Source organism: Ambystoma mexicanum, chromosome 6q (assembly GCF_040938575.1).
Source record: "Ambystoma mexicanum isolate Mex_15411 chromosome 6q, UKY_AmexF1_1, whole genome shotgun sequence".
Taxonomy (NCBI): Eukaryota; Metazoa; Chordata; class Amphibia; order Caudata; family Ambystomatidae; genus Ambystoma; species Ambystoma mexicanum.
This window is the reverse complement of record NC_090937.1, coordinates 1,425,886,456-1,425,911,188: the sequence shown is the minus strand read 5'-3', so window position 1 is coordinate 1,425,911,188 and position 24,733 is coordinate 1,425,886,456. Positions and strand designations below refer to the sequence as shown.

At 51.0% G+C, this 24,733-nt stretch overlaps 1 protein-coding gene across 4 annotated transcripts in view; it reads left to right on the top strand.

Annotated features, from left to right (window-relative positions):
- The window catches only part of NSD2 (nuclear receptor binding SET domain protein 2), a 1,742,450-nt gene that overhangs the window by 1,176,805 nt on the left and 540,912 nt on the right, over positions 1 to 24,733 (top strand). For all 4 annotated transcript variants that reach the window (XM_069632133.1, XM_069632132.1, XM_069632134.1 and 1 more), the window contains exon 17: positions 12,552 to 12,655. In XM_069632133.1, the coding sequence (XP_069488234.1) occupies positions 12,552 to 12,655 (104 nt within the window). The remainder of the gene's footprint in view (positions 1 to 12,551; positions 12,656 to 24,733) is intronic.

The following is a 24,733-nucleotide window of genomic DNA, read 5'->3' as shown; positions in this document are numbered from 1 at the left end:
CAGTATCAGTTTCGTTTCTGATCTGTCTTTCGTAGTAGTAACCAATCACTGATCTCTGCGTCATACTGACCACAGCCAATGACTGCCATCTCCCTAAGCCCCGCCTCTGGCAGCCATCTTCAGATTTTTACCGCACGTTCAAGTGTTGGGATCCTCGTGCTATTGCTCTCGAGCTTTAGTGCTTTTTTGCGCTTTTTCTTAGGAAAATTCTCTTTTTCGGTCAAAAGAGCCTCAAGCTCCACCGTTTCTTTATCCGATCAACGGGGACCTGTGTCGGATTCTTCTACGCCGCTCAAGGGTGAAGATTTCGTCGAGCCACGCTTTTGGAGGACTCCAGAAGTTTCTCAGGCCCATCTCGATCATGGCCCAGGAGAAGGGAAGCTCGACGCCCGGAAAGCTGTTCAGGGTCTGCCCTGGATGCCGGCTTCAGAATGTCTTTAAGGAGGAAGAACACTCCCTTTGCCTCTACTGCCTGCATGAGGACAAGACGCACGTGGAGAAGGACTGTGCGTTTTGCGGCAATATGTCGGAGCGGACCATGAAGGACCGCCATCTGCGTCTCGCCAACTGGCTGGAAGGGGAAGAGCCCGTCAGGCGAGAAGAAGTCAGAGCGGTCTTCTAAGACCTTTGAGGACGCCCCGACGACGGGGGTCCAACAGAAGGCCAAGCACCGCGAGTCCGCTGGCACCGGGAGTGCCGAACGGTCGGGCTCTACGGGCGCCAGGCAGGGCGCATCCTCCCCGGCTCCATCAACCACGAGCCAACGCTCTGGCTCGGGTAAGAGGAAGGCCGAGCACCCGGCAAAGCTCCTGGAGAGACCCCGGTCGAGCTCGAAGGCCCCATCGGAGGGGGAGCGAGGCGGTGACCCTCCCCCCAAGGAGAAGGCGGTGAGCGCACCTAAGGTGGTGAAAGCCTTAATTCATCCGGTCAAGGCCTCTATCGAGACAGTCGCGGCGGCCCTGGCTCAGCCTGTGGAGGCTACACCAGTGGTGGCGACCTCAGGGGGCCCAGAGTCTCCCTACCACCACGGATGGAGTCCTCTTTCATGCCCATCGACAGGACCCCCGTGAAACCTCCGACGGAGAAGAAAAAGGGGGGGGCAGGAGGTCGTCGTGGATTCGGCCTCAACCTCTGAGGAGGAGCTGATCGAAGTCTTAAGCCACGGCGTTGGCGTGGAAGAAGACCAGCCCGTCGGGAGGGACCCCGACGTAGGAGACGACGAGAACGTCGAGGGTGCCGACGGGGCTCCTGACCGCCTGTCGGACTCCCCTCAACCAGTGCCGCAAGACAACTCGGCGGCCATTTTGTTGGCTATACAGTCCTTATGCTCGGAGATAAGGACGAGATTGCCCTCTCCCGACGGGGGACCCGGAGCCAGGCCCTTCTGGGAGCCCTCCTCCTAAGAGAAGAAGGATTCATCCTCCACCTCCTTTTCAACCATCGCGCCCTGCTCAGCCCTCCTCCCCGTCCACAACCCGTGGGGATGATACGGGGACTGACACGGCCGCGACGGGCACAGACGACGAGGTTTACGACAAGGATCTCCCGTCGTCACCTCCTCCCCGGGCTTCCCCGCCCGACGAGATTGGATTGTTTCATGCCATGATCGCCAGGGCATCCGAGCTTTTCCAGCTCTGCCCGGAAGAGAAGAAGGAAGGTTTCCTTTATCAACGGCGCGAGACCAAGAGGAAGACGGTCCTCGCTGTACCTCTACTGGACGATATCTGGGATGAGGGTCTCGCCCTCCTCAAGAACCCATCCACAACGCCTGCGAGAAGGGTTTGGTACGAGAAGTACCGGGTCCTGGACGCGGCCCCCTTGTGCCTTCGGGCACAGCCGACCCCGGACTCGGTCATCTCTGCGGCGGCCAGGAAGAAAGCGGGGGGGGGGGGGGGCGCCTCGGCATCCACGTCAACCTCCCCGCCAGACGGCGAGGGAAAGAAGTTGGACACGATGGGACGCAGAGTCATCTCATCGGCAGTGACGACGATTAAGGCTGCTAACGCCTTGGCTATCGTAGCCCGCTACGACAGGGAGTTGTGGTACAAAATCGCCCCCCTGCTGGATTTCCTACCAGACAAGAGGCCGGAGGCCCTAGAGATCATGCAGGAAGGAGAAGTGGCGTCAGACCACACCATTACGATAGCGACGGACATCGCTGACACTGGATTCCGCCAGTTGGGCAACGGCGTGTGCCTTAGACTGCGTGGATGGCTCAAGGCAACTGACTTCCGTCAGGACGTGCAGACCAGAGTCTTGGACATGCCGTTCGACGGGAGCAACCTGTTTGGGAAAACAGTGGACTTTTCCCTACAAGCCATCAAGACGGACACAGAGACGGCCCGGGCTCTTGGTGTTCTCCAGCAACGACGGCCGCCCTTTCGGAGCGGCGGAGGCAAGCAGGGTGCCTCCAAAGGTTCTGGCGGCGGTTTTTCCACCTATCGTCAAGCGGCCCGTTCGTCGTCACAGGAAGCCTACAGGGGACGAGGCAATTCGGGCGGACCCCGCCGTCGTCGCCAAGGAGGACATGGCGGCAAAGCCTTGTCGAAGCAGGACTGAACCGGCCGTGGGGTCGGGCCCCCACCAAAGTACCCCAGTGGGAGGCCGGCTGGCGAACTTCGTCAGCGTGTGGGAGTCCATCTCCACCGACCGTTGGGTGCTGGATGCCCTGGCCCAGGGTCACGCGCTCGAGTTTCTAAAGAAGTGCCCGCGCGTCCCCCCCGTGGCCAGGAAGGAACATCAAGTCCCTCAACTTCTCTTGGAGGTAAAGGCGATGCTCAAGAAAGGCACCATCGAGCTCGTCCCAAAGAGACTTCGGGGCTCTGGAGTTTACTCAAGATACTTCCTCGTGAAGAAGACGACGGGAGGATGGCGTCCCATCCTGGACCTACGACGACTGAACAAATTCATCAAGGCACAGAAGTTCCGGATGGTCACCCTCCAGCACGTCCTGGGTGAACTGGAGAAGGGGGATTTCCTGTCGTCGTTGGATTTGGAGGATGCCTATTTCCATATCCCCATCCTAAAGACAGATTTGTGGTCCAAGGGCCTCACTACCAGTTCAGAGCCTTTCCCTTCGGATTGAGGTTGGCACCCATGGTGTTCACCAAGTGCCTCGCACCGGTGGCGGCGCGGCTGCGCCTAGAGGGGGTCCACGTCTACCCCTACCTGGACGATTGGCTCATCCGAGCAAAGACAAAGGAGCTCGCCGCGAAGCACACAACGAGGACCGTCCAACTACTCACGGACCTGGGATTCTCCATAAACTACGCCAAGTCCCACCTGGTGCCCGCGCAAGACGCACTGTTTCTGGGAGCGAAACTCAACACAGTGGCGCTTCTGGCCTCTCCGTTGAGGAAAGGACGATGGCCATCTTGGGCAAGGTGCAGTGGATGCTGGTTGCGGACGCGGCCAGGGTGAGGTCCATCAAATCCCTCCTCGGAATGATGTCTTCTTGCATTTATCTCATCCGCCTGTGCAGTCTTCGGATGCGCCCGTTGCAGGAGTTCCTGGACGCTCGCTGGATCCAGACGACGGGCAGCTTCGAGGACAGGATCACACTCGACGAGAGCTTCCGACGAGCGATCCGGTGGTGGGACACCCGCGCGCATCTGACGGCGGGCATGGACTTCCAGACCCCGGGCCACAAGAAGACAGTGACCACGGATGCCTCCCTGGAAGGGTGGGGAGCACACACCGAAAATCTGCGCGCGAGAGGCCTTTGGCTGCCGACGGAGAGGTCCCTCCATATCAACGTCCTGGAACTCCGTGCAGTGTTTTGGGCCCTCAGGTCCTTTCTCCCGTCCCTCAAGGGCAAGGTGGTGAGGATCTTCACCGACAACACCACCACCATGTTCTACATCAGGAAGCAGGGCGGTACCAGATCCCCAGCCCTGTCCAAGGAGGCTCAGGATCTGTGGCATTGGGCCGTCGCCCAAGGGATGTTTCTGGTGCCGTTTCATCTGGCAGGCATAAAAAACACCATCGCCGACTCGCTCAGCAGAGAGCTGCGTTCGTGCCACGAGTGGGAACTACGACAGGATCTAGTGGACCGCCTCTTCCGACGGTGGGGCAAACCCCAGATCGATCTGTTCGCGACGGCGACTAACTCCAAGTGCCGGAGGTTCGCCAGCAGGTTTCCCCAGCCGAGGAGCATGGGCGATGCGTTCTCGTTCCCCTGGGAGGGCCTGTTCCTATATGCGTTCCCTCCATTGCCGCTGCTTATCCGGCTCATCAACCAGCTCAAGAGGTCACGGTGCAGGATGATCCTCGTTGCACCTGCGTGGCCGAGGCAGATATGGTTCCCGGACCTTCTGGACTTGTCCCCGTCAATCAAGCTGCCAGTGGACGCAGATCTTCTCTCCAGGGAAGGAGGCGCCATCCTCCATCACGACCCGACGTCGCTGAACTTGCAGGCCTGGTTCCTGCAGCGTTAGAGTTTGGAGGTTACGACATACCGGCCGACTGCAGAGAGGTTCTTGCAAAGGCCAGGGCGTCCTCAACTCTTAAATGCTAAGGACACAAATGGAAGAGGTTCTCTGTCTGGTGCCACGCACAGAAGATTAACCCTCTACGGATTACGGCTCCTCAAGTACTGCTGTACCTGCTGACGCTGGCCAAGGCTGGACTGGCGCACGCTTCCATCAAGATTCATCTTGCTGCGATCTCCCGATACACCAGAACCACGGGACGGACGTCTTTGTGGTCTCATCGTCTGGTGAAAGAATTCATGAAGGGACTGTTCAGATCGTTCCCGCTGGTGAAGGCCCCAGCCCCGGCGTGGGAGCTCAACGTGGTACTGACCAAGCTCATGGGACCTGCGTTCGAGCCTCTGCACTCAGCTCCGTTGAAGTTCTTGTCGTGGAAAACTGCATTTCTTGTGGCCATTACCTCCGCACGACGGGTGGGAGAGATCCAGGCCCTTTCCTGCAAGCCCCCGTACTTGACTTTTCACGACACGAGGGTAGTGCTCAGGACGCACCCCTCCTTCATGCCCAAGGTGCCGTCGGACTTCCACCTCAACGAACCCTTGGTGTTACCTGTTTTCTTCCCGTCGCCTTTGTCGCCGGCTGAAAGGACTTTGCACTCGCTGGATGTGGCTAGAGCGCTGAAGTTCTACGTGGACCGCACGAAGAGTTTTCGGAAGACGTCACAACTTTTTGTGAACTTTGGACCGGTCAATCAGGGGAAGGCTCTCTCGAAGGCTTCCATTTCCAGATGGCTCTCCGGCTGTATCATGTACTGTCATCGGTTGGCAAACCGACCGCTGCCTGGCCGTCCGAGAGCCCATTCCACCAGAGCGATCGCAGCTACCACGGCGTTCCTATCTGGTGTGCCCTTGCTGGACATCTGCAGGGCTGCTACGTGGAGGTCGACGCACACCTTCACGAGATTCTACTGCGTCGATCGGGATTCCAGGGAGGAGTCCAGGGTCGGCCAAGCAGTGCTGCACAACCTGTTCGCCTAAGGTGAGCCTGGTGAGGAGGTAAGAATTGCTTAATGTTGAGTTTTGGATGTAATGCTTAATGTTGAGCCTTTGCCACCTCCCGTGGTTGTGTATGTGTGTACTGCTAAGTATTCTTTTATTCATGAGCATGTGAATCCATGCCAGACCCCATGCTGGAGAAGGAACAAGTTACTTACCTGTAACTGTTGTTCTCCAGCATGGGTCTGGCATGGATTCACATGCGAACCCTCCCGCCTACCCCTCTGCGGCTCTTCACTTGGTCATACTGCCACTTCTCGTGCTACCAAATCTGAAGATGGCTGCCAGAGGCGGGGCTTAGGGAGATGGCAGTCATTGGCTGTGGTCAGTATGACGCAGAGATCAGTGATTGGTTACTACTACGAAAGACAGATCAGAAACGAAACTGATACTGATTTTTCTTTACCGAGCATTCCCAGCCTGACGACGGGGAATATTCATGAGCATGTGAATCCATGCCAGACCCATGCTGGAGAACAACAGTTACAGGTAAGTAACTTGTTCTTTCCTCTTCCAACCCAATTGTCAAGAGACATTTGGCGGTTCTCGGCAGGCTCTACCCACCCATCAAGAGGCCGCACCCTGCGTGGGACCTCAACATAGTCTTGGGTGCCCTGGCACACAAACCATTCGAACCAATGGCGTCCACAGTCATCAGGCTGGCCACCATTAAGACGGCCTTGTTAGTCAGCCTCACCTCTGCGCGCAGAATCAGCGAAATCCAGGTACTGGCCGCCTCAGAGCCATACACTACGTTTCACAAGGACAAGGTAGTTTTGAGGATGCACCCAGCATTCCTACCTAAGGTGCTGTCCGCGTCCCATCTGAATGAAGAAATTGTTTTGCCCACGTTTTTTGCTAAACCCAAGGATGAGGCACAGCGAGTTCTGCACTGCCTAGATGTCGGGCGTGCCCTGAAATTTTACCTGGATAGTATTGTTAGGGAGAATTCTCATCTATGGCTAATTTCCCTCACCAAGTGAGCCCCCCAGCAGCTTTGCTGGACTTCTGGATTTTTCCACTTGGTAAGAGTGAGAGCTTTTCCCCCACTCTTTACTGTGTTTTGCTATGCGTTTCTACCTGTTTTTGGGATTGTGAACTCTGAAGTACACCCCTTCAGTAGCCCCCTTCTTTTTGTGCGTCACACAGCACCTTCAGTGCTGTGTGACACACCCTTGAGACTTCCCTCGACTCCATTTCTGAGGAGACTACCGTCTCCCAGGAAAGGGTAAAGTTACCATTAACTTTACTTAGTCAATCTACCATAGATCCAGTACACCACATCTTCCATGAAGTAAAGGAAAGGGTTAATTTGTATCCCTTATTATCTGTACCTTCTAGAGCATTGTTTTGCTCTTTTTTTAACATTTAGACTTGGCTGGTGGCAGTGGTATCTACCCTAACTTTTCTACCGTGATTATATTAAACGTGGTACTGTTCTTGGCTATTATATTAGCCTCGAACATAAACCCGCTTGACCAAATCATCTTTCTTTTGGCTACGGTTCTGTTTATTCGCCATTTCTTTTTGGTAAAGTCCTTCTTGTCTTTTACTTTGCGCGGCAAGCTAGATTTGCCTTCTTTGTTCACTGTCTTTTGGCAGGCTTCTGCTCAGAAGCCCTCCTCAAGGCGCCTGAGTGTCTAGGTGGGCTGAATGTGAGGGAGGGGTGTAGTCACCCCCTGCACAGGGTATCCTAGGAAACCCAAGTCGCACTTTGTCATGATTGGCCAGGGTAACTGCCCGGGCTGGACAAACCCCCTGCTGGGTGATTGACAGCCAGGCTGTGTGGGGGTTTTTCGCATAAAAGGCAGTTCTCTTGGGCTAGAAGTCAGAGAGTCGCCACTGGAACTACAAGGAACCGAACCGAAGCGGAGAGAACGACGGCTGCAACAACTACCCCGTCCCAGTGAAGCCCTGCTGCAGTCCTGAGCTATCTTCCCTTCAACGACTTAGAGAAGATCCAGTCCGGAGTAGTCTTCCCTTGAGCTTGGTGGGGATAACCAGATCATCTTCTACAGCCAGAGGAACCTCTTCCTTGGTCGAATTCGCTGCACGCTGCTGTAGTGGTCTGGATAGCCATCTGAAGAGCCTCTCCTGTTTTTAAGGAGCACACCTTTTATTCGTCATCGCTGCTGCCGACTTCATCCCTGTGTGGTGCATAACCCCTTCAGACGTCCTCCTTCACAACAAAACTCCAGGAATCGTGGGTCTGCGGGAAACCAACAGGAACAACTGCCAGGGAACCAGCTGCACCATTCAACAAGGTACTGTGTTCTACTTGAAGAAACTGGGTGAATCCCTTTTCTTCATTTCCAAGGCTTGCCCTCGTCTTCCCTCCTTCTTATGAATTTTGCTTGCGAACATTGACAATATCGAAGTACTTTTGGCTACGTTGAATCGTGAACTGTCAGACTGTGTGATCTTCGGCAACCGGCCCCGGTGTCTTTCGACCCTGGCTCCGGCCCTTTGACTTTTGAACTCCTGTCTGAGTGTTTCTGGATTCTGCCTGCCTAACCTAAATATTGCCTGTGATTTTTGCATCCAACTCCCTCTGGGTATCTCAGGTGCGATTTGCCCCGGTAGCATTTCATGTCACGGATACGCGTTTAGTTAGTAGACCGAACTGTCAAAAAGTGATTGCAATCGTATTCGCGTTAACGTGTTTTGTTCGTAACACCGGTTCATTCAAACACAGGGCACTTACGTTGAGACTTGCTGTACAAAGTAAATTGGTTAGTTGTAGTATATTTAACGTGTGGTTTTTATTTAAGTTTAATAGAAGTGTTGTGTTTATAACGAATGGTTTAAAAATAAATGTACTTATATGTTTCTACCTGAAACCTTGAGTCAGTGTTTGCTTGAGTCATAGTAATTGTGATCCCTTTGTGTAGTCTCTGCTACTGCTCATATACTCTTGAGATAAGCCTGGCTGCTCCACCACTGCTACCACTCTGACATAGTAGTACCGGCTTGTACCAAAGGTAAAACTTGTATTGCCACTTGTGGTCTTAATTGTGTGTAATGGTCCCTAAGGGCACTGCACAGGATTCTGCTTAACAAGGACCAAGGGCTTCCGCAAGTCGGACGCTCTTTCCTGACCCCTTCAGAGGATCAAGACCAGGTTATGAGGCCTCCAAGGCCACCATAGCCTGTTGGATGATCTCGGCCATCAAAGAAGACTGCGAGGGACAGCACAAGCCACTGCCGGCCAACATACACGCCCACGCGGTCAGAGCCAAGGCAACGGCCATCGTTTTCCAGCGGCATGTCCCCTGGCAAGTCATAAGTAGGACAGACACGTGGGCTACCCCTTCGGCTTTCTGCAAGCACTACTGTTTGGATGCCGGTTCTAGATTAGATGCAGCTTTTGGACAGGCGGTACTTAGAAACCTGTTTGCTTAAGGAGGGTCTCCTCTCCACCCTGGGGCTGCACTCTGTTGTAATCGCCCATGCAGTATGGAGGAAAGGGGACGGGTCGTAAGAGTAATTATAAGTTACTCACCGTAGTGACTAATGTACTTAGTCCTTAGTCCCCTTTCCTCCATGCGTCCCACCAACCTTCCCCCTAATAAAACTGGTGTCATTAGGCAATGTTAAATCTATTGTCAATGCGTCTATGGGTTCTGATATGTGGCGCCGGAGGGCGTAGTCAGGGCAGCGCATGCTTCCAGGGACGCACCTCTAAATTTAAAGGTGAAGGTTTTTTCTGGTGAAAAAGGCTCTGTCTTCCGTCCCTCGCGAGGGACGCCCATGCAGTATGGAGGAAAGGGGACTTAAGAGTATGTTAGTCACTACCGTGAGTAACTTATAATATAGCACCTAACATTAACACTTAAGAGAAATCCAATCAAACACACAAAGGTCACTGCCCATCATGTGTTTCAATGAATGTAGCTCGGTGACAGATTGTTAGGGTCCACACCCATAGCCTCCTCTCCCCAAACCCCCAAATCAAAGTGTCAGTCCTGTCCAGTGGCCTATAAACCATTTGGGGCAGTCTCTTGCGCTCCCAAGGCTATTTTGCCTCAAATATCAGATGCGCATAATCTCTGCTGCAACCATAAAATATCCCTCCTAATGTCTAATCTGTTCCTATAGAACTATAGAAAATACATCTATCTACTAGCGTTCAGACCAACCATGCTGCTCACTTCCCCTCGTTTCACAGGACTATCATTGTTGAAAGCCCTGAAATCCTTTGCCCTCAAGCAAGCATTCTTGCCACCTCCATGCGCTACTCAGCAGGAAAGAGAAAATACATCGGACTATGAAGTACCAAGCAGGAGAAATAATAAAAATAAATGCAATGCACAATAACAGTGGAAAACCTCAACATACAAAGCAGCATGAAAAAGCTTGTAAAAGCAACATTTCAAAATGTCTCCTCAGTTTACATAGGTGCACTATACCCTACATAATGGTTGATCCTATAACCCCTTTCACCATGATGAACTATTTTCTGCATGAAATAGTAGCTAATTGAATCATGGCCCCTCTACATGCTCCTGCTAAAGCTTTGGCAGACATAAACATGGTTTGGCGTAACATTTGATTGAAGTATGTGTTAAAATGAAATATCGGAATACTGTAGCTTTTACTGACCAGATATTTCTAGTATGATACATGTTTAAGAAAATTGATAATTTGACGATGCATTGAGTTAAACAGTCAAGAGAATATGGATAGTTCGAAAAGAGGTTTTGTCAGGATTGGCTCCCTGCTGTTAGCCTATGGGTGGCCCTCGAGGATTTTTTTGTCTTTACCAGAGCTTAGTTCATAGGGGTTTATGCTGCAGATTCAGGCTATTTTTAGAAAATGCTGTGGCTGTGTACTGTTTCTCCAGCATGGGGTCTGGCATGGATTCACATGCTCATGAATATTCCCCGTCAGGCTGGGAATCCTCGGTAAAGAAAAAAATAAGTATCAGTTTAGTTTCTGATCTGTCTTTCTTAGTAGTAACCAATCACTGATCCTCCCTTGTCACTCCTGGCATTGTGGGCACCAGGATGGCCGTACCCTTTTTATTGATCGGAACTAAATGTGTGCTTTCTAATGGATTGAATCATCCCACAGATTCCTCTTCTTAGATAGTCATTTTGCAGTGGCAAGAGGAGGTGAATCAATCAATCGTCCAACTCTCTCTTGCAAAATACCTCCCTGCTAGATACCTTTGGTCTTCTAGCTCCAACTCTGCAGATCAGGTGCCTTTCCAAGCAGAGAGTGTGGAGAAGGGGGTTAGATCTCTCTTCCGTGGGAGCCTCTCCGCTCCTCTCAGGCTTGAACCAGATCTCCTAAAGTTCCAGAAACCTCAAGACCCTGCTTTACTCTTATCTTCCTCCTTCTCTCTTCCTTGCTAATGCCCCCCCTATACCCCTCCGACTGGCTGCCTGGTCCCTTTTGAATCCTACAGGGCACCAGGCCCTCCTCGATCAGTCTACCCCCGCACCCCCAACCCCCTAACCTGCACTTGCCCTTCTGGGCCAACATCCCCTGACTAGCCTGGTGGGGTGTGCATCCCTACCGAGTCTTGTCCACCCCCGTCTTTGCACTTACTATGTGGTCCTTACACCTGATGCATCCCATGACACTTGCCCATCTGGCCTCTCATTAGCACTTCCCTAGCCCCTATGGCCCTCTTCCCCTCCTCCCCCCACTTGAATGCCGCCCTGTACCCTCGCATCCCTCCCACCCTATTATCCCTTACTCCCTGACCAGAACGCCACTCCCCTATGCAATTCTTGTTACTGCACTTGCACGATACAAATGACACACGGCCCAGTAGGACCATTTTCATTGTTAGTTTTCTTCCCTGTCTGACCCTACACCCCCCTATTTTTTGTCTTGTGACACCTTCAAACACAATATGCTGCATAGGTGTTTAAGTACTTTTTTTTTTCTTTCTAGGGCTGTACCCATTATTCACTCTTAAGTCTTGTGAGCATACTGGTCAGTGGATGTTGCTGGCAGGGAGAGCTTGAAAGGTTTCTCTGGGATCTGGCTTGGGATACCCCCTGTTTCTCTCTTCCTCTACACTGAGGAGCAGCGATGATCGCCAACAATTATTTGGGGAAGGGCCTGGGAGGGAACACCAAGAAAAGAAGTAGGTGGGATGAGGAATAGGGCCACACCACTCTGCTCAACCTCACGATTCAACCCAGAGCACGTTGCAAACTCCAACTCTGCGCCAAGCATGGGGGGAATCTCCTGCTGCACTGTCAAAAGAGAAACCTGAGGAGGATACCCAGAAGACAGTTGTCGAAGACGCCGATCTGTCCAAAAACTGTAGGTTCAAAGTGTAGGGAAGATCACTGTTCAATGGGCAGTTCGGAAAAAGAAGATACTCATGAGAACTCTTTTCCCAAGTTAATCAACCTCCAAACGCCGCTCCACTGGCTGGAATGGAGGTCAGAAGGCTCTTGTGGCTCTGCAAACACCTAAGTAACTTTTTATTTAATTTTTTTTTGGAAAACAATTGTATGTGACCAATCTGCTTCAGTATATTTCAAAAGATAAAGAATCTATGTGAAGAAGAAAACTGTGTTGGATCATTGTGGCAGTCAAGTCTAGTAACTCCCAATTATGGCTTTATAAGCGAACAAGCCCGTTTCAAATTAAATAAGAATCAATCAGGAAGGTGAGTAAATTGTACGATAATGTTACTCAGCCTGGATTAGTGGCGTATGGGCTAATAGTTGCCATAGACCAAAATGTTGTGTTTTTTCCATTTATTTACCAGTGTGTTTTTAAAGTCCTTTGACTGCTCCTCGTGAATTTAGGAATGGCTATTTGAGCCACAGTTATAATTGTCTTTTCAAAGAGACCAAGGTGTAAGTTACCAGATTCATGCTACCTGATTGTCGAAGTTTGTCGCTGAATTCCGTTTGCCATTCCAGGCATGAGGTTCTTTGATATTTATTCTGGCCATATAAACTTTCTAATTCCCCATTCTCAAATACTGAAATGATGTAGCATCCGATCTTGATGCATTGCAAAGTGTTGACCTGCCTATGCTGGGGTTAGAACTTTGAACACTGCTTAATATAGTCTTTACTTTTGATGTGAATAGCTTTGCAAGAAGCTGAAGATCGTTTTGGAGAGTTGAAACGACATAGAGAAGCTAAACAAACCCTGGAAAATGATCGACGGCCCCCACCATACAAGCACATAAAGGTAATGCATTCCGGAATGTAATTTTATTGCTATTATATTGTTGTTCAAGCATAATTTGGCCTGCTTCACCTCCAGAAAGCAAGTCTGGGGAGAATGTTTAGACAATCCTTTGAATGTAAATAAGCATTGCAACAGTGTACTTTGGTTTTTTTTGTGCATTTACAATGTTTAGCCAGGTTTGCATCTGCTGCTTGATGCAATTCACCCTGTAACTTGCTTTGCATTTACTGACATGTGAGTACAGCCAATAGCATGTACTCTAGATCTAATTTTTAAATGAATCCATTGAGCTTTTTTGTGGCACTGTATCGCAAATATTCTCCAGCATTGGATGTTTCATGGATTCGCATGCTTAGAATATTCCCCGTCGTCAGACTGGGACCCCTCGGTACACATATATAGCCTTTTCCAATAGGAAAACTTCTGACACTTTTGTGTCCTATCTACGTCCTTTTAGGACCCGCCTACGCATGCTCCGTAGGCCGTCCCCGTATAAGAGGCCCGTCCCCGCGGTTCCCCTTCAGATTTCAACCGTCTCCAAAGTAGTGGGATCTCATCGCGTTGTCTTACTATTTTGTACAAGGTTGCATTACTGGAATTTGAGTACAGAAAATGTCCTCCGTGTCAGGAAAAGCGCTGTTCCGCCCATGCGCGACGTGCGGCTTGAAAAAAGTTTACGAGCGGGACGGACATATGGATTATATATATTGCCTCCACCCTCATCATTCGGCGGATAACTGCGACATATGCAAAGGGTTTTCTCAAAAAAACCCTCAAAAGACCGCAGTCGACGACTGGTGGCATGGCTGAATGATGGAGCGGGGGCATACCCCCCTTCGGAGGTAGGCTCCACACAATCGGCGAAAACATCACGCCGCGCTACCTCGTCGGGACCACCGGCGAAGAAATCTCGACCGACGGAAAAAGAGTCGTCTGGAAGTCACTCAACTAGAGACTCCTCATCAAAGAAATCATCTTCATCAAAAAAGCATGAAAAGGAAAGGAAATCCTCCTCGGGCGATCATCATAGATCGACCACGAGTCGAGAGTCGAGTAAAAGCAAGCCAAGTGTGGAAAAGGCGGGACCGCCAAAACCACCTGCTAAGTCACCGTCGTCGACGGCGGCCCAGTCATCGGCCTCCACCCTGCCACTTATGCAGGTGGCATCCACCGTCCCACCGACAACGACGTCGACGATGGCCTCGTTGACGGGGGTTCTACAGGAGGCCTGAAGTTTTTGATCCGATCCCCCCGGATACTTTACTACAAGAACAGGCTGTGTTGCTGTCCTCGGAGGATGAGAATGAGAGAATAGCTGGCCCAGCAGACCTAGGGCTACGAGTGGCTGACAAGTCGTCGACGAGGGGATCCGTTACACCGGTATCTGCCCATCTTCTCAATCCTCAATCTTTTTTGTCGTTGGAAATTCTGTCCACGCTTCAGTCGTTGTTACAGTCGTTGGACCAGAGACTACCTCAGGCAAACCTGCCACAGTCACCCGTCGACGAGCCGGGCCCGACCCGTCAACCGACGCACCTACGCACGCCAATCTCAGCACTGGCACAAGAGGAAGGTGAGCTGCCAGATTCGGAGTCTGACAGGGGAGCCATGTCGGATATCTCATCATCCTCCTCCAGGGATCCAACCTGGGAGTCAGAGGTGGAGTTGGAAACCCCTAGAAGCCCAGCTTACCCGTCCCCTCCGGACGACATTGCGTCATTCCATTCTATGATGGAGAAGGCATGCAAAGAATTTGGTTTGTCCCAGGAAGAACAGAAAAAGGACTGTTTTTTGTTTGACCACATGGGTAAGAGAAGGAGGTCTGTGTTCTCGATACCAATACTAGACCATGTATAGAAGGAGGGGTTGCAGACCATGCGTCACCCGTTTTCAGAGTCGGCAGTGAAAGGACGCCTGGAAAAAAAGTTTAAGGCTCCAGAGTCTACCCCCAAGTGTTTATCCTCCCAACCAACGCCAGACTCGGTGGTGTCGGCGGCAGCGGCGAGGAAGGCGAAGGCCCAGCACAAGTGCACGACTCCTCCTGAGAACGAAGCGAGACGCCAAGATGCCTTTGGCAAAAAAGTGCTATCCGTGGGAGCGACCACAGTAAAGGCCGCAAACTCTCTGGCAATTGTTGCCAGATACGATAGGGAGATGTGGCACAGGCTAGCTCCGTTGCTTGATCATCTTCTGGAAGAGCATAGGAAGGCAGCGATGTTACTCGTCCGAGAAGGTGTGGAAGCCTCAAATCACGCAATAAACATCACGGTGGACCTCGCTGAGTCAGGCTTCAAGCAAGTCAATAATGGGGTCGTATTACGTCGACAGTCATGGCTTAAGTGTACCTACTTCAGGCCAGAAGTACAATACAAAGTTTTAGATATGCCCTTTGAGGGAGACCTTCTTTTCGGTGAGAAGGTGGACAGAGCCCTAAAGGGAATGAAAGAGGACTCGGACACGGCACGTTCATTGGGTGCCCTCCAGAGTGGCAGAAACTACAAGTCTTCTCGTCCCTTTAGAGGGGCTTCAGGTAATTCAAGATTCTCTGCATCTGGAGACAGATCCTTTGGCAGATCAGCTTACCCCTCCCAGGGAAACAGACGTGCCTCCCAAACGGCAAACCGTCGCCGGAACTTCCAGACTTCCAGGAAAAGATCATCATATCCGTCGTCGTCGAGAGGCAAGCAAAATAAAGATCAGCAGTGACATACAACACACCGTTCTGGGGGGGAAGAGTTTCAGCATATGTCGACGAATGGGAGCGAATAACAACGGATCAATGGGTGCTGGATACTATAAGAAACGGACACTCTCTACAATTCAAACACAGCCCTCCGCAAATTCCACCTGCGTTCACAGCTCATTCCCATCTGAAGATACTGCAACAAGAGGTAACACTCATGTTAGCAAAGGGCGTGATAGAATTAGTTCCAACATCACAGAGAGGTCAAGGAGTCTACTCAAGATATTTCGTCGTAATAAAGCCGAACGGCAAATGGCGTCCCATTTTAGACTTGCGCGATCTCAGCAAGTCTTTAAAGAGCCTAAAATTCAAGATGCTCACTCTGCAGGAAGTGATCCGCGCCGTTCAAGAGGGGGATTTTCTAGCGTCCCTGGATTTACAGGACGCGTATTTCCATATTCCAATGTGTCGGAAACACAGGAAATTCCTAAGATTTGTAATAGGGCGGACTCACTACAAATTCACGGTTCTTCCTTTTGGGCTCAAAACCTCCCCCAGAACGTTCACGAAATGCCTGGCTCCAGTAGCGGTCTGGCTAAGGAAGCAAGGCCACCATGTATACCCATACCTCGACGACTGGCTGGAAAGGGGATCCTCCCCAGCGTCGACCAACACAAGTTTACAAGCCACCATGCAGCTTTTACAACAGCTGGGATTCGCCATAAACTTCGAAAAATCCTCTCTGCAGCCATCGAGATCGCTGGTATTCCTGGGGGCACAGTTCGAGACCCAGTTAGGGCTAGTGAAACCTTCTCTCGACAGAACCTCAAGACTCAATCAACAAGCATGCCGACTACGGCGAAACACCAAGATCTCAGTGAGAAAATACGTTTCGGTCCTAGGGGCCATGGCATCCTGCATCCATCTGGTGGAAAACTGTCGCCTATTCATGAGGCCAGTCCAGGAATTCCTCGCTGACCGATGGACGCAGGCTCAAGGATCGTGGTCAGACAAGATAACCATCAACGACGACAAGCTGCTTCGGACCCTTCAGTGGTGGCAGAGTTTCCACAATCTGAACAATGGCCTACCCCTACAGGAGCCGGAGTTTCAGCGAACCATAGTCACGGATGCGTCCCTAATCGGATGGGGAGCTCACATGGGTGCTCTCCAAACGCAAGGTCGCTGGTCTCCAACGGAGTCACTCCTACACATAAACGTGTTAGAGCTCAGAGCAGTACGATGGGCCTTGAAGGCATTCCTACCACACATCAAGGGCTCACGAGTACGAATACTGACCGACAATACAACGGCCATGTTTTATCTGATGAAACAAGGAGGGACGCGATCAAGAACTCTTTCCATAGAAGCCCAGAAAACATGGCATTGGGCATTAAAGCACGAAATTTCCATCGTGGCTCATCACCTTCCAGGAGTGAGGAACTCCCAAGCAGACTCCCTCAGCAGAAGCATGGCCCAGATACACAAGTGGGAAATGGACACAGTTCACCTGATGAAAGGGTTCGAGAAATGGGGTCACCCCCCTCTGGACGCCTTCGCGACCAAAGACAACAAGAAATGCGAGCAATTCGCAAGCAGATGACCTCATGAGGGCTCCAGGGGGGAGGCATTCTCCTTCCCATGGACGGACATGTTCCTCTATGCTTTTCCCCCGTTCCCCCTCATACGGAGGACAATATAGTGGATACGCAGATACAATTGCCGGGTAATTCTAGTGACACCATACTGGCCAAGGCAACCGTGGTTCTCCGACCTGCTTCACCTGTCGCTGGAACATCCCATAGGGTTTCCGAAAGTCCCGAACCTACTATCCCGGGACAAAGGCACGGTGTGGCATCACGACCCGGACAGTCTCAACCTTACAGCCTGGCTCCTGACTTTTCGGAGTTCGGTGCTTTAGATGTTTCAGAGGATTGTCAAAAAATTCTGCAGGCGGCTAGAGCCCCTTCTACAAACAAATCCTACTCCTATAAGTGGCGGAGGTTCTGTGAATGGTGTAGGGGACAACAGGGCCAACAACCCTTGTCGGTGACGCCGGAGCAAGTTCTACCTTACCTGCTCCTCTTGGCAGAGAGGGGATTATCCTTCACATCGATAAAGGTGCACCTGGCGGCCATCTCGAGGTTCACAAGGAAAAGGCACTCGTCTCCTCTATTTAGCGACAGACTTGTAAAACACTTCATGAGGGGTTTATTTCGAGCTTTTCCCCCGGAAAAAACGTTTCCCCCCGACTTGGAGTCTCAACACAGTGTTGGCAGGCTTAATGAAACCGCCTTTTGAGCCTATGGCCACGTCCGACATAAAATTCATTTCGTGGAAGTTGGCATTCTTGATTGCTATCACATCAGCTAGAAGAATCTCGGAACTGCAAGCGCTGGTCGTAGACCCGCATACCTAAGATTCTTTAAGGACAAAGTAGTCCTGGCAACTAATCCTATGTTCGTCCCAAAAGTTCCGACAGTGTATCACAAACACTCGTCCATTGTTCTCCCTACTTTCTTCGCCACACCATCATCGGCAGCAGAAAAAGCTCTTCATACCCTGGACGTTAAGAGGGCTCTGAAATTTTACCTACATCGTACACAGGAATTCAGGTCTACTAGATAACTGTTCATTGCATATGGTCCGTCGACAAGAGGAAAAGCAATCTCTAAACAAGGATTGGCTCGATGGGTCTCATCGACGATTGCGTTTTGTCACTCTAAGGCCGGAAGGCCACTGCAAGGACATCCTAGAGCCTATTCTACAAGATCGATGTCCTCCTCAACAGCTTTATGGGCAGAAATTCCGTTGACGGACATATGCCAAGCTGCGGCATGGTCAGTACCCCACACGTTTACCCGCCACTACTGCCTTGCCAGGCAGCATGCGGACGAGGTGCAGATGGGAAGAGCTGTCCTGCGCCATCTGTTTCAGTAAGGTAAGCTCCACGCTGTGGAGAATCTGTTGTCTACCTTTTTAATGACAGTTTATTTTATGTGGGTAAGGTTATATGAGGTAACTTATTCCTACTGTACATGTGCATTGTGTAGTATGTTGAGGGTATATTACATTACATTCTCACCGCCGTCTCAAGTGTTACTGCTATCCAATCTATTCTAAGCATGTGAATCCATGAAGATCCAATGCTGGAGAAGGGAATAGTTTCTTACCTGTAACTCCATTTCTCCAGCATTGGTATCTTTCATTGATTCACATGCGCCTGCCAACCTCCCCGGAATGTAATGTATTTGATTGATAAATTTAACCCTTCCTACTTTGGAGGGGCCGAAATCTGAAGGGGAACCGCGGGGGCGGGCCTCTTATACGGGGACGGCCTACGGAGCATGCATAGGCGGGTCCTAAAAGGACGTAGATAGGACACTGAAGTGTCGGAAGTTTTCCTATTGGAAAAGGCTATATATGTGTACCGAGGGGTCCCAGTCTGACGACGGGGAATATTCTAAGCATGTGAATCCATGAAAGATACCAATGCTGGAGAAATGGAGTTACAGGTAAGAAACTATTCCCTTATGCATCCGAAATTACTTTTTTAAACTATTAAAAGTAAATGTAGGCAGCATACAGTTAGATTGTATCTTGAATTGCCGGTTGGTAGACATACTGAAGTGTGTACTGCTGTAATAGGGAACCATTGTGGATAAGCAGAGGGCATGCCAGGGGAAATCCCAATTGATAAAAAATGGAAGAGACCAAAAACGTGACAAGCTATTGTTTTATTTAACAAAACCCATAACGAACAGGGACGGCACGAGCATTAGCAATTCTTAATTTCTCAACAATTACAATCTTGGTAACCTCTTTTAAGGGGCTCTGATATCATGTGTCCTGTAACATTGCAAAATCCAAAGGTGTGTAGGGGTTAGTTAAGGGATTCGACTACATAAACATCATATAGGGGTTAGTTTGGTTATTGATCAGGTGCCATCTACTAATTGTACCTGAAACCACCTTCTACCCTGCAACAGATAAAAGCATGTAATCTGCACACTATATTATTGGACAATGTAACACTTTGTAGGGAAACATGTTGGTAATGAATGGTCAGTGGTGGCTTTCTCAGCCTTGGCACACTTGGAAGATTACCAGCACATGAGCACAATAGAATAGTGGGTGGTGAAAACGGCTGACCTGCAAGAATTAGCTTTGGGAAATCATTTGTAGCCAGCAGATTTGCCCGGAGACTCAAATGGAGACTGTGTTCATTGCCAAGGTTCCTTAACAGCAAACCTTTCTCTCTTCCCCTGTGATTGGCTTGTTCTGGTTACATTATCTGTGTTGGGCAGAAACCTGTGCAGTTCCCTTAGGGAACACTGCAAAAGATTTATGACTACAGGTGTTAGCAGTAAACCCACTTGGTAGCAGTCTGTACCACCCAGATTTACCTGGTAGCTGTGGCTGAGCAGTCAGACTTCCCTCAAGAAGAGTTAGGCAGTATGCAAAGTATATACAATAGGCACTCAGACACACCAATACAAGCAAACACTGACCAGAGCGTTGGTATCAAAGTATATAATTATTTATTTTAAAACACACTGTTTGAAACACTCCAGCACTCTTGTTGTAAAATATTCTAAACACAGTTACTATTGTAATATATATACACCCCTTTTTCCTTATCAGATAAGTCACAGTAAAACCCCACTTATTTTCATACAGAGGTGAGCGCTTAACTAGATGGCACTCCAATACGTTTGTGAGAAAGGGAGGGAAAAAGACAGAATATGGAAAGGTACACCACTCTTAAGATTCAGGAACACTGTTAGCAAGGCAGAAGAGCAAAAGTCACTGGTGAGCCAAAGTCCAAAGGCTGGGCCCACTCTTAGAGCGAGCAGAGCACAAATGCGCCCAAGATCACACAGTTACACTAGGCTTAGAAAGTCTTGCAGAGTGTTCAAAAAGAGTTTAGAGAGGCTTAGGAAGGTTTAGCCAGGGTGTCCCAGGCTAACCCAGGTTCGAAAGCCGGGGGCTAAATCTACCCCGTACAGTCGGTAGCAAGGGAAGCCAGGCGGGGCACGGTACCTTAAGTGGGAAGGATCCTCCAGCGGTGGCAGTTGTTCCTGGCAGTGGGTGCAAGTCGCGTCGTCGTCCAGGGGAAGAGAAGATCTCGACTTGTAGGAAAGATGAAGGTCGTTGCACTACCAGGGAAGAAACCAGCCGCAGAGTTTTCCGGTTAAAGGTGGTACCTTTGTTCGCGGTCGTGGTAAAACGTGGTATCCCGGTTGCAGGGGTGCTTGGCACAGGCAAGGCGGCCACGAGGTACGTCGGGAAGGTGAAAAGACTGTGAAACTGGTTATCCCCACCAGTCAAAGGAAGAAGACTCTCCGGCGGGAGATCTCCTCTGTCGTTGGGAAAAGTGGTGAGACGGTCAAGCAGGGCTCCACCGGTGGTGGCGTCGTGGCAGGTCGCCTCAGCTTCTCCCTCGTCGGATTCTTAGGTCCTGTGGCGACTTCTGAAGTTCCAGTCCCCAAAGCCCTGCTTTTATGCAGAAAACCCCCATTCACTCAGCCTAGCTGTCACTCAAACATGCTAAGTGGTGAGCCGGCCGGCTCACCACTTGGGCCAATTAGGATGGAGTGCGACTTGAGTTGCCTAGGCAACTCAGTCCAGGGTGCCTAAATTCCCCTCCACCCCTCCTAAGTAACCCAGACAGAGTGGCACCACTTTGGAGGGCTTCTGTGGAGAAGCCTGCCAAAAAGTGGAACAAAGGGCTCGACTTGGGTTGGAGTCACAGAAGAGAACACAAACCATTTTAGAATCAATTTTTGGCAAAAAATACCAACCGGAGAATTAATATTAATTAAATAAACCGGCGGTATGTTTGAGGCTACCGTAAATAATTAAATAAAGATAGTAGCCTAAAACAATGGGAAATCCCATAGGAAAATATTTGCGGTTGAATATAAAAAGTTGTATCCACTGCCACCAGCCAAAACCCGATCAGGGGGGACGGAGACGAGCCCCCTCGACTAACAGACCCCGGGGCAATTGAATTGCGCCAGCCAGTACGTCCACAATATGATGGTTTGTACTGGTTCTGTTCAGAATTTAAGACTATTAAAGTCAATGGTGACTTTACATGCCCTGGGAGACAGAAGTCAGTCCCAGGGGATGGAGTCTATACTGGGGGGTCACTATGACACCCCTGTGTTACTGCACTGAGGGTGCGGTGTAACACACATCACAAAAACACATGAAGCCCTGTGGAGTAAAAGACCCCATAGCCCATTAAACACATCTAGATTCAAAGAAACACACTCAAATCATGTCCAAGAGTGAGGGTAAAAGAGTCTCACTCTTGGCAGGAGAAAAAAATAAACCCCAAAAATCCAGCAAAGCTGCTGGGGGACTCACTAGGTTAGGAAATTCAGCCTAAACAGAGAATTCTCCCTAACAATCTGCTCCATGCATTGTGCCAAGTTCTAGTTACAAACCCTTTTCGAGAAAAACACTGCTAGAAATGTATATTCACTATTTGGTTCTATTTAATATTATTTTTCAATGTCAGAATTGGCACCTTGCTTTTTGAGCAGAATGCTCCTTCCCATGAGAGCATGCTTTTAACTGTACTCACCCTCGAGGTTCAATATCAAATTACCTTATGTGCTAAGTAAGCCTTTCTAATGCTTCTTTTCGAGGGGATTGGGTCCTCCGACGTATTCCATATCTATGACTGTAATCACCACAGTTGTGCTGCTTCGGAAAATCTTTCTGCATCGATGACGTTGATACGCCGCCCTCGAGGACCTCCTCCGACGGCCGACGTCACTGGATGTTATAAGTAGGAGGCACGACGCCCGTAGCCTCAGTTCTGTTTTCTCCGCGAACGTGTTCGCTCCGGGAATCTCAGCACGCCTCAACTCTTTGGAGTTTCTGTTGTTTCTCGGTTCTTCGAACCTGTTTGTTTGTGAAGTTTCTTCTTCGTGAAGATGTCTACCTCGTCTTCTACCCCGCATCCGGGATTTAAGAAGTGCGGGGACTGTGGGTCCAAGATGTCGGTTACGGACTCGCACGACGCCTATCTCTGGTGCCTCGGGGAGGCCCATGACACGGATGACTGTGTCGACTTCCAGTCGCTCAAGTCTAAAGCCTTGCGGGAGCGCAAGAAGTTGTTATCGGTAGGTAAAGTGTCTAAGCCACAGAAGTCTAGGTCTGCGGGGCTTTCGACGGACGATTCGAGAGGCGACTCTTTGCGTCGTCGTCGGAAGTCCAGTGGGTCTCGGTCCCGGAGTCTTTCCCGCCACTCCTCTGCCTCTTCGAGGCACTCCCGGAAGAGCCATCATCGGTCGCCTTCCCTGTCCTCTTCCTAGGACTCTGCCCGTCGGCGGTTCGCTTACCCTACTAAACAGGCGACGCCGGAGGAATGGGCTTCCTTCGGGAAGAAAATGTTAGCGATTCTCGAATCGCAGGGCACCGGTACGTCCGCGCCTCCGAGAGGGGTCGGTCGTGATCGGTCGAGAGACACCGCTCACACGCCTTCAGGCTCGGGTGGTCGGCATGATTCGCGGGAGAGGTCCCGCTCAGACATGGGGAATCGTTCTCGTCATGCCTGGTCCAGGTCCCGGTCCTCGACGCGCTCGAGACCGTGTGAACCTGTGATGTCTTCGAGGAAGACATCGACGCCAGTGGCGCTGAGGTCGTCGACGGACTCTTTCGAGGCCCCGCTTCCGAAGAAGTCATTCGCGCCCAGGCTGTCGAAGGACACGCTCGGGGCTCCGGCTTTAGAGGCCTGTGTCGACGCCATTGATGCTTTCGACGCCGATTCACTCGATGCCCTCGACGCCTTTCGAGGCTGTGTCGACGGAGGTACCCCGAGGCTCGGTGGAACCCCCTATAAAGGCTCTGGCCAAGGTCAAGCATGGCTTTGGTTCACATTCTGTGCCTTTTTACCGCCATCTTGAGTTTATTTCAGAGGTGGATGAGGGCACTGATTATGGCATGGTTCCTAATACGGTGCCTGATGAGATTCTCTCGGCCTGTAGCCAATTTGAGGACCTGAGGCAGTCCCTGCACGATGCTAGTGGGCTGGACACCTCTCTGGAGGTAGAGTTTTGTAGGCCTGAGCCTGGCACTCATGCCGACTCCTCGTATCAGCGCCTTATTTCTAGGGTCACGGAGTACTTGGGATGGTCTGCTCCCCCAGGGGAGTTTCTTCAGGATAACCTTACGGATATCCTCGACCTTGGTCCACCAACTGACCCGGTACTGCCGTTTCATGTGGCCTTACAGAGGAGGGTGGCGGCGGCTTGGACTGCTCCGTAGAGTCTCCCGGCAGTGGGCAAGTCTTTGCTGCGAAAATACCACCCAGCCAGTAGCGACCCCTCCTACTTGTCCCAGCACCCCACTCCGGAGAGTTTGGTGGTGCAGGCGGCTACGGCCCGGCAAAGCAGGCGTCGTATCCTACCATCCCTCCTGATAGGGATGACAAGCGTTTTGACGGCTGGGCGAAGAAAGTGTTTTCTTCAGGGGGTATGGCGCCTCAGGCGGCCAACTCCCTATGTGCCTTGTCACGTTTCAGGCACTCTGTGGAACTGTGTTTCCTTAGCGGCTGAACATATTCCCGAAGGGGACGAACGGGATGGTTTCCTTGCCATGGTTCAGGATGGCAAGAATGCAATGTGTGAGGCCGTTCAGTCGGGTTTGGACATGGCAGATTGCGTCAGCCGGTCCATGGCGGCAAGCACCGTGATACGCAGGTTTACGTGGTTGCGGAAGTCGGAGTTTGCTCCTGATGTACAGGCCCAGCTCCTCAACATGCCCTTTGACGGGGAACATCTTTTTGGCAGCAAGGCTGACGAGAGCCTTGAGAGGTTGCAGACCTCAAAAGCTGCAGCGAAGTCGTTGTGCGCTGCAGTACGACAACCTCCGCCTTTTCGTCCTAGGGGACAGCAATGGAGGGGAGGTTCCTTTAGTTATTACTCATCCTTAGGTAAAGCGATAGGAGCTGTCAGTCAAAGGGGCCACCGTAGGATTTCCAGAGGTGGAAAACAAGGTACTCGAGGTGCCAAGGCCGCTCGGGCTGTTGCCTCTTTTCCCTCAGGCAAAGCCGCAGCCGCTTCAGCTCAGTAATGAGGCCATGTCCCATGGTTCGCCGGTTGGGGGAAGGATGGCGCAGCATCTTGCAGAGTGGCGCGCCATTACTTCAGATGTGTGGGTTCTGGAGATCATAACCCACGGCTACTGTCTTCCTTTCCGGCAGAGACCTCAAGACAATTCACCGGGGAATCTCTCTTTGAAGAGTCCGGATCCGCTCCTTGCGCAGGAAATTCAATCCCTGCTGGAGAAAGGCGCCATACAACTGGTGCCTGATGTGCCGATACATCCAAAGCACAAGAAGTACCTGAGGTTCGCGGTTGGCGACTCGCACTTTCAGT